This window comes from Ceratotherium simum, chromosome 26 (genome assembly GCF_057802395.1).
Source record: "Ceratotherium simum simum isolate JZ-2026a chromosome 26, ASM5780239v1, whole genome shotgun sequence".
In the NCBI taxonomy this organism is placed as follows: domain Eukaryota; kingdom Metazoa; phylum Chordata; class Mammalia; order Perissodactyla; family Rhinocerotidae; genus Ceratotherium; species Ceratotherium simum.
Genome location: NC_141925.1, coordinates 9,812,401 through 9,831,102, shown reverse-complemented (window position 1 = coordinate 9,831,102; position 18,702 = coordinate 9,812,401). Strand labels below are relative to the sequence as shown.

At 54.0% G+C, this 18,702-nt stretch overlaps 1 protein-coding gene across 1 annotated transcript in view; it reads left to right on the top strand.

The window, feature by feature from the left end:
- APOLTP (apolipoprotein lipid transfer particle homolog) overlaps positions 1-18,702 on the top strand; it is a 136,373-nt gene that overhangs the window by 22,719 nt on the left and 94,952 nt on the right. Inside the window, exons 12-22 of the mRNA XM_087417807.1 lie at positions 2,829-3,014; positions 3,143-3,295; positions 4,465-4,609; positions 5,224-5,382; positions 6,161-6,285; positions 8,400-8,594; positions 12,711-12,863; positions 13,467-13,651; positions 14,588-14,770; positions 15,894-15,985; positions 17,336-17,499. Coding sequence (XP_087273933.1) covers positions 2,829-3,014; positions 3,143-3,295; positions 4,465-4,609; positions 5,224-5,382; positions 6,161-6,285; positions 8,400-8,594; positions 12,711-12,863; positions 13,467-13,651; positions 14,588-14,770; positions 15,894-15,985; positions 17,336-17,499 — 1,740 coding nt within the window. The remainder of the gene's footprint in view (positions 1-2,828; positions 3,015-3,142; positions 3,296-4,464; positions 4,610-5,223; positions 5,383-6,160; positions 6,286-8,399; positions 8,595-12,710; positions 12,864-13,466; positions 13,652-14,587; positions 14,771-15,893; positions 15,986-17,335; positions 17,500-18,702) is intronic.

Below are 18,702 nucleotides of genomic sequence, written 5' to 3'. Positions count from 1 at the left end.
TCCCCACTCCTTTCCCAAAGAAAACACACATGGAGACGCACACACACACCAAGACTCACATACATAGACTCTGAGGACACCCACACGGGGACACAGCCACACACACTCACACTGAGACACACACACCAGGACTCACACACGTATGCCTGGAGGTGCGGATGTATACACCCAGACATGCCACACACGCGCATACACACACACCGGGACATTCACACATGGACACGTGAGATGTCCACCCACGCCTGGACAATCACATACACACCAGAAGACCCTGGGACCTGTGCATACACAGACACTGGGACATGCAGGGACACATACCTGTGTCAGTACACATGTACACACACACTGGGACACACACATGCACACCAGGAGACCCTGGGACCTGTGCACACACCCATTGGGACATGCATGGACACACGCCCATGTCAGTACACAGGTACACACACACCGGGACACACTTAGGCGTGTGCACACACATGCACCAGAGCATACATGTGTACTGGGATATGTGTGTACACAGACGCACACCCACACGGAATGCACACTCACACACGCTGAGATTCTGAAGCACGCACACACCGAGATGCACACACACCTGTGTAGACACCTCGCGTGGGCACACAGACCTGGTTGAGAACCGTGAATCCAAGGGAAGGACAGAGCTGGCGCCGAGATTGTATTTCCCCATGCTGCCTGGCAGACCCTGCCCTGGGGCACTGTGGGCGTGGGATCCAGAGGCCACTGCCTGACGTCCAGCGCCCGGGCCTGCTTTTCGTGAGTGAGCCCAGAATTGGCATTTGAGAAGCCGTGAATGTGGGGGTCGCGCCTGGCCTGGGGGCCAGACCCTCCGGGGTTAAGTCCTGGCTCCACCACCTCCTGGCTGGGTGACCTTGGACAAGTTACTTAACCTCTCTGTGTCTCAGGATTAAAGCAGGTAATGCGTGTGACATGCTACAGCAGAGCCTGGCACATAGGGAGTCCATCTAATTTTTAGTCTATTAGATAAAATACATCTGTATTTTCTCCCTTTTCCTCAAGAGGTGTGGAACCAGCACTCCCCTGTCCTGAGTCCCCCCACCCCGTCCCCACCCCTTTGCCTTCCTCTCGGTTGAGGCTTCAGTGTCACAGGGTAGGGGTGGCCGAGTGCCAGGGTCGGGCTCTGCGGGGAGCTGGAGTGACCCTAGTCCCTCTGAGACTGGTCTGGTCACTGCCCCTGTGAGGCCCCTGGAAGAGATGGCCCTGGTTGAGCTGGGCAGGTGGGGCCGTCTGGCCCCCAAAGGAGGGCTGGGGTCTCCTCCTGTTCCTGGGGAGCCAGGCTCAAGGGCCCCAGCACCTGCTGCAGGGCGGGGCGGGAGTGGGGAGAGTCCTGATTTTGAAGTCGTTTTGGAGCTGGTTGATAAACAGTCATTGTTAAAAATTAAATGATACAAGCTTACAATTAGAGAAATTATATTCAAACAAAAGTAATAGATACTTAATTCCTACTTCGCTGCGTCCGTGCCCTTGGGCTTCTTCATGTCGCCCTGTCTCTGTGTGGGCCTGCCACAGGCCGGGCTGGCGTGCCTGCTGCTGGCTGCCCGTGTCTCCCCGGCACCCCGTGCACAGACTCGGCTGGAATCGCCGTGGTGGGAGCGTTTACACCGTGGACGTTGGCAAGTGCTGCACGTGGGGGCTGCTTTTTCTCCTGGGTGGGCAGGTGGGTGGGGCAGTGGCTACCACGTGCGCTGATGGCGCTGGCCGCGCGCTTCCATTTCGGGTGGACCCAGAGCCGCCTCAGTTAAGGGCGAAGTCTCTGAGTACTCAGAGCAGGTCCTTTCCCCTTTCACCTTTTTGCCCAACTTCCCATCAAGACCTTGAGGGAAGGGCAAAGCCAATGCCAGCAGGAGGGGTGCCCTCCGGCCCCCACCAGGTGCAGGACAGCGTGGTGCCAATCCCCCCAGCTGACAAGGGTGGGGTACGGTGGCCTGGGAGCCCTTTCCAGACCCTGATAGCCCATCCCTCTCACTCAGAACAGGAGGCGGGTGATGCTATGTGGGGAAAACTGGCTGGTGCAGTGGCAGGGCCCGGCTGGCCTAGTTCTCATCTCCCCTGCTGTAGACAGGGGGACTGTGACGTCTCCTTGGGGATCACGCGGTCCCAGGAGAGATGGCTTGTCTCTTGTGCAGGTTGACTGAAAGGTGCATAAAGCTGGCTCGCTCATTTTGTCCAGCGATGGCAGAAGAGGACTTGGGTTTTGCCTCTTGCGCGGGGCATACGTCCTGGGAGGCGGTGAGGCCCTCCTGTTGTCTGGAGTGGGGTCTGACGCTCTGCCTGGGATTCTCCGCCAGGTTCTGCTCGGAAGACCTCCCCACCCCACCTTGCCCCCCAAACTGGAGATTTAGTGCAGGGGTTCTCAACCTCACACTGACGTCCGGGGCTGGACGAGTCTTCGTGGGGGTCTGTCCTGTGTGTTAGAGGACCTGTAGCAGCACCCATGGGCTTTGCAGTTAGATGCCAGCAACACTGCTTCCCTGTTGTGACAACCCCAACTGTCTCCAGACATTGTTGTGTCCCCTGCCCCACGTTAGCCCAAGGGTGCACCCCTCCATCCTGGATGCACGTTAAGGGTCACCCAGGGTGCTGTAAGAAATGCTCCAGGCCCAGGCCCCACCAAAGACCGATTTATTCAGACCCTCGGGTGGGCGCCCAGGCCTCTGCATTTTTAGGAAGTGCCTGGGGTGAATCTGTGTGCAGCCGGGGTGAGGCCCCATCTGCACGTCGCAAGCGAGGCCTGTGAAGGAGCCCTCACCAGCCCCCCGGCTGGGGTGGGGGCCGGTTTCTGTCCCCAGCCGCTGCTGCAGACCCCGGGGGCCAGCCCCAGTGCCTTCCTCGGCCTCTCAGCCCTGGTGCACAACCTCTGTGCCTCTCTGGACGGGCCCTGCGGGCAGCTGCCTGGTGTCAGCTCCCTCATGAGGATCCTGGGAGAGGCCGTGGGTGCAAACTGCACCTTCCAGGAGCCCTCGGACGCGGACCAGGTGAGGACAGCCAGCATCCTGGGCACGGCCCCTTGGTGCAGCCTGTGCCAAGCTGGTGAGCCGTAGGCTGAGCGGGTGGGGCCAGGTGCCCCCACAGGCCTCCGGGCCCCACTGCCACCTTCTTTCAGCTCCGGCTCGTGCTGAAGGCGATCGGCAATGCTGGCCTGGCGGCCGCCGCTCTCACACCCTCGCTGAGTGCTTATGCGTCCCTAAGGAGCTGCCCCCCTGAGATCCGGCTGGGGGCCATCCAGGCCTTCCGGAGGGTTCCCTGCTCTGCGGACGTGAGCTCCTGCACGCTATTTCACTGGGGGTGCAGTTGGGCGGGAGTGGGTCTTGAACCACTGTTAATTCCCTGCTTCATTTGGTCATTCATTCGTCATATATTTCCTGACACCTACTGTGTGCTGGGCCCTGATGAAGAGGTGTCCAGGTCTCTGTGCTCAGGCAGCCTGTGTCTGGAGTGGGAGGCAGAAATTCATAAAATAAACACACAAATAAGCAGATGATTGCAAACCACAGATAAGCCATCCTGTGCTGCAGACCCTCTGGTGATCTGACCGCTGGCCCGCTACCACCTCTCAGCTTCATCTCCTACTTCCCTCACCCCCTGCTGGTCTCCCTGTTGTCTGCCTCAGGCCCTTTGCACATGCTGTTCTCCATTCCTGAAATGCCTTTCCCCTGGATATCCCCAGGCTTCACTCCTTCACCTCCTGCAGGTCTTTGTTTAAAAATCACTTTCCCTGTGGGGTCCTCCTTCACTGTTTCACTTGAAATTGAACCTCCCAGGTCCCCCATGCCTCCTACTTCCCCGTTTTATTCTTCCCTCTTTAGCACTTAGCACCACCTAATATATTATATATTTCACATATTGACTTTGTTTACTGCCTGTCTCCCTGCACTAGAATGTAAGCTTCAGGAGGACAGGAGCTGAGTTTGTCTTGCTCACAACTGTCGCCTAGCACCTAGCACTGTGCCAGGCGCGTAGTAGGTGCTCAGTAAATGTTGCATGAGTGTGTGGGTGGATGGCTGTGCTATGAAGGAAGCCAGCAGGTGCTCAGGGAGAGAGTCACGGAGCGAGGGAGGTGGCCTGCTCAGGAGGGGAGCCGGGAAGCCAAGCCCCTTAGATAATATCTCCCATGTGTTGCGCATTGTGCTGTTTTTGTAAATAAAGTTTTATTGGAAGGCAGCCACGCCCATTTGTTACATATGGAAGTTGACGAGGCTCTGGGCTGGGACTGTGGGAGGACTGGGGATGAGCAGTGACTGGGGAACCTTCCACTTCCCATAACTGGGCCACGGGTGGGAGTGTTGGGGAGCAGTGGTGATGTCAGGAAAGCCGGGGGCAAGGCAGCGGGGCCACCTGCTGAAGCCAGGGCAGGTTTGGGGACATGGTGCTCCTGGGAGGAGCAGAGCGGGCCCAGGGTGATGGCCTTCCCTCTGCCCGAGCCAGCGATCCGTGCTTTCCCACCTGTACCAAAGCCCCGAGGAGGATGCTGAGATCCGCATCAATGCCTACCTGGCCCTGATGAGGTGCCCTGGTGAGGAGGTGTTTGCCCAGGTGCGGCGTACCCAAGCGGGCGAGCGCTCAACCCAAGGTGAGCGGCAGCAGGTAGGGGTCGGGAGGCTGGGGCTGGCCTGGGCGCCTCCTGGTGGGTGCAGGAGTTCGGGAGCATGCAGAGATCCTGAGAGGGTCCTCATCACAGATTGCATGTCACCCCATTCCCAACTCTGAAAAATACCCAGTCCTTTAGGTCTAGGCTCTGCTCTGGACTGATCTGCACAAACGGCCCTGGGAGATGGGTTGTAAGTTCATTTTACAACTGAGGAAACTAAGGCTCAGAGGGGTGCCGTGACCAGCCCGAGGTCACACAGCTCATAAGTGGTGGACCTGGGATTCAGAGTTGAGTCTGACTTTCAAGCCAGGGCTTTGCCCACAATGTCTCCCTTTCTCTCCCCAAAAGCACATCAGAATTCCAGGCATAGGTTAGACTTCCAAGTTCCATCAAAGCACTGTTTGCTCCTGCTTTTCAAAGAGGACATGAGTCTCAGTAACTAGGCTCCTGAGAAGCTCCTGGCATGTGGAAATAGCAGGACCCGGGATGGGGGCTCAGGGGGTCTTGTCTCTGGGCGGTGCCAGCTCCAGGCCCATCCCTCACGACCCCCCTCCTCTCCCTCCCCTCCTTCCCCACTGGCTGTGACCCGCCTCCAGTGGGCTCCTTTGTCTGGAGCCACCTCCTGCAGCTGCTGGAAACAGACGACCCCCTGAAACAGGCCTTCCGAGAGGCCCTCCCCCAGGACATCCTCAGCCGGGAGTTCCATCCCGAGACCTGGAAGCACTCGTCCTATTCTGATGCCACCTTCCGCTCAGGTATGGCCATCCTGGGAAGCCGCTCTTCCGCTCTGGGGCACGAAGGCTTGGGGATCCGGGAGCTCTAGCTCCTGGGCACGTGTGGATCAAGGATGCTGTTTCCCACATGTCAAATATTTACATGCCGCCTGCTGGATTTTCTGCCCTATTCCTATAGCACCTGCCATTTGTGTTGGAAGAGGTCAAAAATAAAGATCAGCCATTTCATAGCATTCAATTGAATACTTCCATCTTTTCTCTAAGCTGGTTCTTTTTAACTTACACTTATATAAAAGGAAACTTTCTATCACTGCCATTAATAGAAAATCAGTTTAACTCTGTAAAAAGAAGGTAATCCTAAAAATAGATACAATGATGATGCCGCACTGTGGGTGAATTCGCATAGTTCTGTTGCTGTGCATCTGAGGACTGTTTCTCCCTGAGTTAAAAAGGGAGGTGAGCACCACGCTGGGACTGCTGCCTCCTCACTGCAATTAACAGAGTCAGAAAGAGAGCCCCGTTCTAGCTCAGGCACCTAAACCGCCTCAGTCACTCCGGGAAGTCTGGGGTGGGGAGTGGGGGCTCTGGCTGCCCCCTCTCCGCCAATCCGCACATGTGGGTACCTTTGTGACTCTTCTGTCCTGGCCTTTCCTCTGCCCTTGATAAGGCTTAAGGGTGAGTTACCCACCCTTCCACAGAGGAAGCCCCACGTGTCTGACCCTGTCTCAGGCTATGGCCCCTCCGTGGCCAGACCCTGCCCTGTGAGGGATGCAGGGTGTACCGATTCTCTCTCTTCTAGCATCTGGCAGCCTGGGAGCCAACGTGGAGGGGACCCTTCTCTTCTCTCCAGCCTCCTTCCTCCCCCGTTCTGCCACAGCCAACCTGACTATCCATGCCCTTGGTCATGCCTTCAACCTCCTGGAGGTAAGAGGGGGCCTCTTCAGTCTCCTCAGGGCCTCTCCTGGACTGGGGCCAGGTATTATCCCACCTGTCCATCTTTCTGTCCCTCGCCTCTTGTCTCTATTGATCCACTTGCACATCTTTTACTCCTAGCCCCCTACATCTGCCCGCCCACCCATTTTTCTGCCCATCTGGCTATCTGTTCACCCACCCACCCACCCACCCATCCATGCATCCACCTATCCATCTACCCCCATCCATCCCTCCCTCTCATCCATCTCATTCACCTATGTGCCTTGCTACTCATCTCTCCATCTCCCCTCACCTACCCATCTACTCTCCCAGTCATCCACCCATCCACACATCTACACAACTATCCCTCCACCTTCATCCATCTGTCTGTCCATCCGTCCATCTGTTCATCCACCCCCATCCATCATCCATCCGTCTATCCATCCATCTCATTCATCTATCCATTTATGTACCCTTCCACCCATCTCTCCATCTACCCTCTCACCCACCCATCTATTCATCTGTTCTCCCAGTCATCCACCCATCCATCCATCTACCTTCCATCTATCTACCCACCCACTTGCCCATCCATCCATACACCCACCCATCCATCCATACAGCCACCCATCCATCCATCCACCCATCCATCCATACATACACCCACCCATCCATCCATACAGCCACCCATCCATACATACACCCACCCATCCATCCATACAGCCACCCATCCATACGTACACCCACTCATCCATACATACACCCCCCCATCCATCCATACAGCCACTCATCCATACATACACCCACCCATCCGTACATACACCCACTCATCCATTCAGACTCTCACCCATCCATCCACACACTCATCCATACATCTATACGTCTGTTCATCCATCTGTCCTCCTATCCATCCACCCACCCATCCATCCATACAGCCACCCATCCATCCATCCACCCACCCACTCATCCATACATACACCCACCCATCCATACATACAGCCACTCATCCATACATACACCCACTCATCCATCCATACAGCAACCCATCCATACATACACCCACTCATCCATACATACACCCACCCATCCATCCATACACCCACTCATCCGTACATACACCCACCCATCCATCCGGACTCTCACCCATCCATCCACACACTCATCCATACATCTATACGTCTGTTCATCCATCTGTCCTCCTATCCATCCACCCACCCATCCATCCATACAGCCACCCATCCATCCATCCACCCACTCATCCATCCATACACCCACCCATCCATCCATACAGCCACTCATCCATACATACACCCACTCATCCATCCATACACCAACCCATCCATCCATACACCCACTCATCCATACATACACCCACCCATCCATCCATACACCCACCCATCCATCCATACACCCACCCATCCATCCATACACCCACTCATCCGTACATACACCCACCCATCCATAGGACTCTCACCCATCCATCTACACACTCATCCATACATCTATATGTTTGTTCATCCATCTGTCCTCCTATCCATCCACCCATCCATCCATCCATCCTTCTAATCCATCCATTCATGTACTCTTCTGCCCATCTCTTCATCTACCCTCTCACCCACCCATCTATCCATCTACCCTTCCACCCATCCATCCATCCGTCTATTGACCTACCTACCCATCTCTTCATCTGTTCTCCCACTCATCTATCCATCCTTTCATCCACCTTTCCATCCATGTCTGTCCACATCCATCCATCCATCCATCTACCCACCCACCCAACCACCCACCCACCTGTCATCCATTGCACAAACATCTGTCCTCTACCTGACATGTGCCAAGCACTGTGCTGGGCTCTGAGAATACGACAGTGAACAAGAGAGACATAATCCCTGCCCTCTTGGTGCTCACAGCCCAGAACCAGGCCTTAAAGAAGTGGTAGGAAGTCTCGCCGTGTGACATTTGTCAAGCAGATGTGGAGCTTGATGATTTTCTGAGGCTGTGCCCCTTTACTTCGGCCTGGGTGGACCCCGGGGGGCCCGGGGTGCTCTGCTCAAGCGCCCGGCCCCACAGCTCTTGATCACTCCTGTGACTGAGTCGCTCCTCCCTGAGCCCCTGGCTTCTCTGCCCAGCTGGGGCTCCGGCTGGAAAATGCTGAGGAAATCGCCCGCAAGCTGTTTGGCCCGAAGTCATTCTGGGGGCAGGAAGAGGAGAGAGAGGCCCAGCCGGAGAAGCCCCCAGAGCCAGATCCAGGGCCCACACCACAGGCGGCCAACCCCGACTGTCCAGGAGAAAGTTCCAGAGAGATGAGAGACCTGCGGCAGAAGGTAAGGGCAGTGCCTATACCCACCCTGCTCCCACCCTCGTCATGGTCAGGCGCCAGCTTGGGCTGTGGACTCAGGCTTCCATGAACTCTGACCCCGCCCTCCTACCCCTTACAGAAACCAGTTGCTGGTCCAGATCTGAGTAGCCAGCTGTTAGCCTGCCTTCTTTTGAAGAACTGTTTATTGAAGTATCACATATGTATAGAAAAACGCCCAAGTCGTAAATGTACAGCTCAGTGCATTTCCACCGATGGAACACGTCCTCATAACCAGCGCCCAGAGGCCCCCCTCTCCCCACCTCTTCTAGTTTACCCACCCCTAACCAAGGGTAATCACAATCTGACTTCTAACAGCATCAATTAATTCTACTTTTTAAAAATCAGCTTTGTTGAGGTATAATTGACCTATAATTGTGTGTTTAAAGTGTACAATTTGATAAATTTTGACATATGCATACTCCCATGAAACCATCACCATAATAAAGCTAATGAACATATCCATCACCCCCAAAAGTTTCTTATGCTCCTTAATAATCCCTTCCTCCTGTCCCCCCATGAACCACTGATAGGCTTTCTGTTGCTATAGATTAGTTTGCATTTTCTAGAATGTTACATAAACAGAATCATGAAGCATTTTTTCAAGCATATACTCTTTTTTGTCTGGCTTCTTTGATTCAGCATAATTATTTTGAGATTCATCCATGTTGTAGGGTATACTAAGAGATTATTTCTTTTTATTGCTGAGTAGTGTTCCCTTGTATGGATGTACCAGTTTGTCCGTCCATTTACCTGTTGATGGACATTTGTGTTTCCAGTTTTGGGCTGTTACAGATAGGGCTGCTATGAAAATTCATGTACAAGTCTTCATATGAACATATGTTTTCATTTCTCTTGAGCAAATATCTAAGAATGGGATGGGTGGATCATATGATAGTTTCATGCTTAATTTTTTAAGAGATTGCTAAACTGTTTTTGCAAAGTGTTTGCACCATTTTGCATTTCTCCAGCAGTGAATGAGAGTTCTAGTTCCTCCACATCCTCGCCAAGACTGAGTATGATTAGACTTTTCAATTTTTGCCATTTAAATAGCGTGTAGTAGTATCTCATGGTTTCATGTGCATTTGCCTAATGGCTAATCATGTTGAACATCTTTTCCCACACTTATTTGTCATCCATACATCGTTGGTGAAGTGTATGTTCAAATATATATATATTTTTTATTAGATTGGTTTCTTATTATTGAGTTTTGAGAATTCTTTATCTGTTCTGGAAACAAGTCCTTGGTCAGATATGTGACTTGCAAATATTTTCTCCTTGTGTGTGGTGTGGTCTTTTTATTCTCTCAACAGTGTCTTTTGAAGAGCAGTTCTTGATTTTGATGAAGTCAAGTTTATCAATGTCTTTTACGCATAGTGCTTTGGGCGTTATATCTAAGAAATCTTTGCTGCTAGTGCAGTGTCACACACATTCTTAGGACCCGCTGTAGATCTCCAGTGTTCTGTCTGTGCGGCTCTGTCCTCTCCCGTCCTCTGCCCTGCGAAGTCCAGCCACTTTGGTCTCCCCAGAGTCCCAGCTGCTCAACTCCGGTGTCTGCCGTGCTCTCCTCCATGCCGCTCCCTGTGCCTCAGCCTGGACTCTCCAGGCGGTGACCTGGGGCTCCCCTCGCTCGTTTCCCATCCATCAGGGTTCGTTGTCTTGCATTACCTCGTGTCTGGCGTCGTGGGAACCTTTGTTCAATCTGTTTCATCTGGGTTTCTCGTTGTTCTACACGGGAGGATAAATCCAGTCTCTGCCTCTCCAGTCTGGTTGGCAGCAGAAGTCACACCTGCTTCCTTTTGTGAACTTTATATAGAGGGAATCATTCACCATGTACTCTTAAAAAAAAAAAGAAGTGAAATTCACATAACATGAAATTAACCATTGTAACGTGGACAATTCAGTGATATTTAGTACATTCACAATGTTGTGCAACCACCACCTCTATCTAGTTCCAAAACATTTGCATCACCCCAAAGGAGACCGTGTACCCATGAGCTGTCACTCCCATTCTTCTCTCCCCCCAGCCCCTGGCAACCACTAATCTGCTCTCTGTCTCTACGGATTTCTCCATGCTGGATGTTTCATATAAATGGAATCATATAATATGTGGCCCTTTGTGTCTGGCTTCTTTCACTTACATAAGCTTTTGAGGTTCATCTCTGTTGCAACATGTATCAGAGCTTCATTTTTTTTTTTGGCAAGGAAGGTCGGCCCTGAGCTAACATCTGTCAATCCTCCTCTTTTTTTTTTTTTTTTTTTTGCTGAGGAAGACTGGCCCTGGGCTAACATCTGTGCCTATCCTCCTCGATGTTATATGGGATGCCGCCACAGCATGGCTTGCCAAGCGGTGCGTCAGTGCGTGCCTGGGATCCAAACTGGCGAACCCCGGGCCGCTGCAGCGGGGCACGCGCAGTTAACCACTTGCGCCACTGGGCGGGCCCCTCATTTTTTTTTTTAAGGCTGAATAATGTTCTGTTGTGTGGACAGACCACATTGTGTTTACCCATTCGTCCATTGATGGACATTCAGGTTGTTTGCACCTTTTGGCGAGCGTGAATGATGCTACTCATGTCCTTTTTTTTGTCTGGCTTCTTTTACTTAAAATTTGTTCGTGAGATCCATCGATGTTGCTGCGTGTACTTTCTGCGTTCTCCTTTCTGTGTAGAGTTCCCTACCACGTTTTCTTTATCCAGTCTACTTTTGCTGGCTTTGGGGTGCTTCCAGTTTCTGGCTTATTACAGAGAGCATATGAACCTTCTGGCGCATGCCTTTTGGTGGATATGTGTGTATTTTTCTGGCCCTGTATCTAGGAGGGGAATTGTTGGGTCAGAGGGGGTGTGTATGGTTAGTCTGCTTTTTCATTTCACTTTGTTACTTGAGTATTTTCTTACTGACAACTGACTGCGAGCGTACATTTTAACATCCCTTCTGTGGGTGGGGACCACGCTTTACATAACCATTCTCCCATCCGTGGACATGTAGGTTGTTGGCGCCTTTGTGTTCTTGTAAAATGTCATTGGCAAGTACATCGCAGGGTGATCGAGGCGGGTGGCTGGGCGTTTGTTCACATGTTCACGTTTACCAACCGCCAGGTGTGAACCCAGGGCCCAGGAACACAAAGCAGGTCGGGACGTGGTCCCTGCCTTTAAAGCCTCTTGGACTAGATCTGGGGCCAGTGAGTAACTTGAATGAGGGTGGTGGGCTGGGTATAAACATTTTTTCTTAGAATCCACAATCCCTTTGGTCTGTTATTTTCTCACTTTTAATGGAAACTCACATCCCAAGATACCTTTTGCACAAGCACAGTGATGAATGGCAACAAAACTTGGCTTCAGTGTTGAAGAGACAATAGGGAATGGCGGGGACTATGGCAGACAGGAGAAGCACATACCTCAGCTAAAAGTGGCAGCCACTGCTCAGCTCTGGCCACTTGTTGCCCCTTGTTGGTGGCGGGGGGAGGCCAATATTTCTCTTTTTTGAGAAGCTGGATTTTATGTAAAACCTCCCAATTTTTAAATGTTAGAAACAAATTCAATTTTTAAAAAATACACACTGCATGAAATACAGTGAGAAACTGTCAGAGACCAGAGGAGACTGAAGAGACTTGACAACTAAATGCAGTGTGGTCCCTGGATTGGATCCTGGGATAGAAAGAGGGCTGGAATGGACAAACTGGTGAAATCTGAGTCAAGTCTGGAGTTTGGTTGAGAGTGACGTGCCAGCGTTGGTTTCTTCATTGTCTCCAGCATGCTGGCGGTGAAAGACTAACAATGGAAGAAACAGTGTGGCGGGTATATGGAAGCTCTGTGCACTAACTCTGTAACTTTTCTGTATATCTGAAATTGTTCCAGAACAAAGAGTTTATTCACATGTGCACACACACACGTGCACGCGCACACCACGCTGGGCAGTACTGTGCAGCTCAAAGGAAAGACGTCTGTGGATTCTGCCTGCGGGGCAGGAGTTGGCAATCCCTGTTCTGGACCCCACCAGCCCTTGACCTTTCTCTCCAGCTGCCCCGTCCCCGTCTCAGCGTCCGGGCGCCTGGCCCAGCTAACCCAGACGCCTTTCCTGGTCGCAGGTGGCCCAGAGGCGCGGGGAGCGGGCGCTGCGCTGTGAGCTGAGCGTGAAGGTGTTTGGGCACGAGCTGGGCTTTGTCAGCTGCGGAGCGATGGGGAGTCACGGGAGATGCCCGTCCCTGAACCTGGCTCAGCTTGCAGTCAAGCTCCTGAAGGTACCTCAGGCTGCGCCGGCCCCTCCCTGCCCTGCCGGCCCGCCATGTTTCCTCTGACACGTGGGGGGAAGTACTCAAGAGCATGGAATGTGGAGCCAGACTGCCCAAGTTCAAGTCCCAGATCCACCACTTACCTCCTTGGGCATGTGGTTTAACTTGTCGTGGCCTCAGTTTCTGCATCTGTGAAATGGGGATGATGTAACGATAATAATAGTAGTAACAATGATGATGATGAGATCTACTTCATAGAGCTGTTGAATCAAATGACTTAAAGTGTTAGAAAGCACCTGGCACAAAGGGCTCTGTGTCACTGGCAGAACCCGCTCCTCTCCTCACCTGACGGACCCTGACCTCTGACCTTTTCCCATAGTAAACTGGGTTCAAACCCCAGCTCGGCCTATTTCTAGCTACCTGGGCTTGGCTGGGTTATTTGATTTGTTTGTTTGTGGGCTCAGTCTTCTCTTCTGGAAACTGGGGATAATGGTAATGTCCCCTCTGAGGGTGGTGTGAGGAGCGAGTGAGGTTGCGTGTGCTGGGTGCTGGGTGCGCGCCTGGCGCACAGCAGGGGCTGTCTCGTGCACTCTTACGGCTCTTTGGCTGCAGGGCCAGGAGGTGCAGCTGAACCGGAGACTGAACCTCGCCTTGGAGGAGCTGGCCTTTCCTACCGTGTCTGGCCTCCCTGCCCGGCTGGCCCTAAACGCCTCTGCCGCCATCAGCGTCCGGATCCGAGGGACCGCCGCCTTCCAGCAGCGCTCGGATTTCTCCGTGAATGGTTATGTCAAGCCCAGGTAGCTGGCTCCTTGGAGCTGGGGGAGGTGGGCGGGCGGGTGGGGGCATCCCCCTACAGGGGCTGCAGAGAGCTGGGGCATTAGCGTGGGCTGGAGGGGACCCCTCTGTGCAGACCATCCGCCATACCAGCTACTGTCGACTGAGGGTTTTTTGTGCCAGGAGACCATGAAGAGATGCTGGGCAGTTATGCCCACTTTACAGGTCAGAAGACTGAGACTTAGCGAGGTCAGGTCACCTGTCTAAGGTCACACAGCAGTGCAAGGCGGTTGGGATTTTGGCCTCATGTCACAGCACACTCTTCCCTCTGCCTCTGAGGAGAGAGGAGGAGGAACATGTAAGCCGTGAGGGCTCTTAGCCCACGGAACCCGCACAGCCACCCACGAGGTTGACACTTTTCTTATTCCCACTAATGGCTGACGAAACAGACTCAAGGCGAGTACGCTGCCGGCCCTGGGCCACACGGCGTGAATGAGTTTGAGCAGGATTTCTGTGATGCTCATTTGATTCCAGAGCCTGTCACAGGCCTGCTGGGCGACTGTCCCCAGCCACTCAGCTGACCTGGCCTGGGTTTCTGTGTCTGATGGGGAACGTGGGTGTCCTGTGCTGGCTGCTCTTTCCATGGAGACCCTGGGCTGGGGCTCGACAGCCGGGCTCCCAGGCCTGGCTGTCCCGCATCCCAGCCGTGGGAGCCAAGCAGGTGGTCTCACCTCTCCACGCCTCAGTTTCCCCATCTATACAAAGGGGCCAACAATGGCGAGGAGGGGCTGGACGATGTGCGTAGAGTGGTTGGCGCATGTGGAGCGCGTGGTCGGCGGTGGCCCCGGTGGAGGGGCTCCGGCTGGGGGCTGCGGAGAAGCGCGGGGGTGGCGGGTGGCTGGCGCTGGCTTGCGGCCCCTGGGCCCGCGGGACGCAGCTGGCGTGTGGCCCTCCCTCAGCGCCCTGCTCCAGGTCTCGGCGCAGATGGGCACGGCGGGCGCCCTGGGGCAGGCCGGGCTGCGGTGGGTGAGCGGCATCCGCGGCGCGGCCGGCCTGGACGGCGGGATGCAGGCGCGGAGGGGCCGGGAGCTCCGGGCGCATCTGAACGCGCCCGAGGAGGCCGTGGACCTGCTCAGCCTCAGGTGGGCACCCTGCGCCCGCGGGGGGCGCCGTGAGTGTGTGCGTGTGCGTGAGTGCGGCCTGATGGCCTGTGGGCGCGTCTGTGAGTGTGTATCTGTGACTGCGTGTGCGCCACCGCCTGTGTGTGAGTGTGTGTGTGTTGCGTGAGCATGTGTGTGCGTAAGGGTGTGCCTGTGGGTCTGCGTATGTGAATGTGTGTGTCTGTGAGAGTGTGTGCGTGTGAGTGGGATGTGTCTGTGTATGTAAGTGTGTGTCTGTGTGCACACGTGTGTGTGTGTCAGTGTGGGGTGGGCGTGTCTGTGACGGGGGCTGAGAGCGGCTGAGAGTGGGGTGGGGTACTCCCATACTCCTCAGCTCTCTATGGGGGTCCCTCCTGGGGCCGGCTTGTCCCCAGCCCCCTGGGGAGGTGACGCTTGGAGAGCAGTGATTTCAGAGGACACAGGGGGGAAGCCAGCCTGCCCCCTCCCCGACCTGCTCCCTTCCCTGTTGTCCCCCTGCTGCCCTCCAGGCCCTTCTCCCAACAGCAGCCAGTGGGGTCCTTTAAAATGTCAATTAAGACCAATCATACATACCCCACTACTGTTTAAAACCCCTCACTTGCTTCTAGGATAACCCAGGTCTACATGACTGTCCTGCCCGATGGGGGCGCTGCCCACCCCTCTCACGGGTCTCCTGACACTACTTCCTGCCCCTCCCTCACGCCCCCCCCCCATCCTGACTCCCTCACACCACCCTTCTTTCTGTGCTCCTAAAGAGGCCACTTCATTCCCACCCCAGGGCCTTTGCACCTGCTGTTCCCGCTGTCTGGAATGCTGGCTGTTTCTCTTCCTTTGAGTCTCTGCTCAAATGTTATGTCTGCAGAGAGCCCCCCATCCCGCACTAAAGAAGGCCTGCCCTGTCCCCAAGACAGACTCCGTGCCCATGCTGTCCCCCATTTTAGATTTCTCATAGGGCTTGTCGCCCTCTGTGTTCATGGAGTGTCTCCCCAGACAGAGTGTGAGCTCCCCAAAGGCCTGTCCTATTCATGGTGGAATTGGCCCCAGTGCCAAGTTCTGGTGGCTCAGGGTGTATTTGTCCAATGAATGCATGAAAATGACTTGTCGGGGACTGTCCTCTTCCCACCAGCTCTAAGCTGTATCTCGTCACTGGGGATGGCATGCAGACACTCGGTCACGTTCACAGCCCTTCCGAGGCCCAATCCTGTACCCACAAGGAAGGTAGGCAGCTGGGCCTCCAGTCATCGTCCCAAGAAGGGCATCCCAGGGGCAGCGGGGAAGGACACCACCTCCAAATTCCAGAGTTTATACCCTTTAACTCAATGATTCTGCTTCTAGAACTCTACCCGATGAAAAGAAACCAAAATTGCTTTACAATGCTCTATGCGCAAAGATGTTCATTGCATCGTTATTTACAAGAGCCAAAATCAGGAAACAACTCAACTATCCAACAGTAGGCCAACCGCTCATTACCAGGGCCTGTGAGCTGAGTAAAGATTTTTACATTTTCAAATGATTGAAAAGTAATCAGAGGAAGATTTCATAACATGTGAACAATTTGTGAAGTTCGTATTTCAGTGTCCACAAATAAAGTTTTATTGGTACATAGCCACGGCCAATCGTTCACTACTGGCTGTGGCTGCTTTTGTCCTGCCACCAGAGTGGGTAGTCGTGACAGACCGTGCGACCAGCAGAGCCTCAAATAGTGACTATCTGGCCGTTTACAGAAACACTTTGCTAACTCCTGGTTTAGTAAACCATCGGGATATCCCGTCACTTTAAACCCTATAATGAAGGAGGTATTTTAATAACACAAGACAAGTCTTTGATAATAACATCAGGTGAAAGGCAACAAAATTGGAAAAGGACGGGAAGGAAATACACCAAAGAGATGAGGATCTTGCAGTCATTTTTGAGTAAGGTTGGGAGAGGCTTATTTAAATGAATGTATTACTTTAGGCGAGGCGCCGTCCTAAACGCTTGCTGACCTGGTCACCCTCACAGCTGCACCAGGAGGCAGGGACTGTTATCGGTCCCAGGCTACAGATGAGAGACACCGAGGCACAGAGATGTTGAGTGATTTGCCCGAGGTCACAGAGCAGGGAAGTGGCAGGGCTGGAGGCGGACCCAGGCGGTCAGTCTTGCTCTGGAGCCCTGTGTTCTACACAGTGGGGCCTCTCACTCTGAAAGTCTACACTGGACGTCCTCAGCCACAGGCGATTTTGCCCCCCAGGGGACATTTAGCGGTGTCTGGAGACATTTTTGGTTGTCATAACTGGTGTGGGGGTGCTGCTGGCATCTAGTGGGTGGAGACCAGAGATGCTGCTCAATGTCCTGTAGTGCACAGGACAGCCCCACAGCAAAGGATTATCCAGCCCGCTGTGTCACTAGTGCTGAGGCTGGGAAAGTGTGGTCCACACGGTACTGCCTCCTACGACTAGTGTCTACGCAGTACTGTTTCTCTCAAGGAAAGAGAGAGGCTCCTTCTTTGCTGAGGTGAGTGGCCGTGGGCCCCGCCCGGAGCCCTCTGGCTCTCTTCTGACCCATGCTGCCGCTCCCCTGTCTCCGCAGTGGCCCGCACCTGGGGCTGGCAGCTGTGCACTGAGGTGACCTGGCCGGCCGCTGGTCAGCCCTTCCTGCTCTCGTTGCCTGTGTCTGCGGCTGTGACGCTGAGGAAGCAGGACCGCGGGCTCCAACAGTATCTGCTGGAAGCTGCCTATACCCTCGGCCCCTGGGTAGGCCCTGTGGAATTACCCCTTCCTTCCCAGCCAGGCTCTGGGTCTCCCTAGGTCTGCTACTCAGGGATCAGCCTTGCGGCTCACTCATAAGGACATGGGCTCCTCTCTGGAGCTGTTGGGCTGGCCTGGGCTGGTCCTGCTGTAGGCTCCCTCCTGCCACAGGACCCTTGCACATGCTCATGGGGGTTCTATGACTTGTTAACTCTGAATCAATCTTTATATCTCAGTTCAGGGGTCACCTCCTCAGTGAGGCCTGCCCTAATTACCCCAAAGTAGTCATGTTCCTTTGTTACTTGCTCTAATAAGACCATGTTCCTTCCCTTAGGTCACTTTTATGTTTGTTACTGAAGTTAGTTGGTTAACATCTGTCTTCCCCACTAGTCACTCAGTGCCTGGGAACAGATCCAGTTTTTCTCACTCCCGTGTCCCCGGCACCTGGCACAGAATGGGCACTCAACAGCCTCCTGTCTGATCTCCCTGCTTCTACTCTTGTCTCCTTACCATCTGTTCTCCACGAGCAGCCGGGTGGACTTTCCAAAATCCTAGACAGATCATGTCTCCTCTGCTCAGAACTCTCCAGTGGCTCCCGTCACTCTGAGTAGGAGCCAGATGCCCTGACCAACAGGCCGTCAGTGACCCAGCCCTGCCAGCCTCTCCTCCCCATCTCCCTGACTGTTTACCAAGCTCACTGCTCTCCAGACACACTGACCCCCTTTTTATTTATGCCAAGCACATTGCTGCCCCAGGGCCTTTGCACTGGTGGTTTTCTCTGCGTGGAACACTCCTTCCCAGACATCCACCTGACTCCCTCCCTTGCTTCCTTCAGTCTCCTCAAATGGCCCCTCCTCAGAGGCACCTTCCTTGACCACCCTCTCAGGGCCCCGTACCCCCTGAGTTTGTCAGCCGGCCACCCATCACCAGCTGCCGTCTTACCTCCTTTTGTGTCTGGCGGTCCTGTGCCTCCCTCTCTGGAATGCGGGCCCCGTGAGGGCGGGACTTGGTGTATCTAACCCTCAGTGGTACTCCCTGTGCCCACAGCTGTGCCCCACACACGGTAGTGAACGTTTATTGGTGTGGATGAATGTGTGTTAACGCAGGATGTTAAAGGGGGCTTGCGTCTTAGGCTGCGTTTTCCCAGCAGCAGACCTGAGCCAAGGATTTGGGTACAAGGGATTAAGAAAAGGCTCCAGGAGGAGAAAT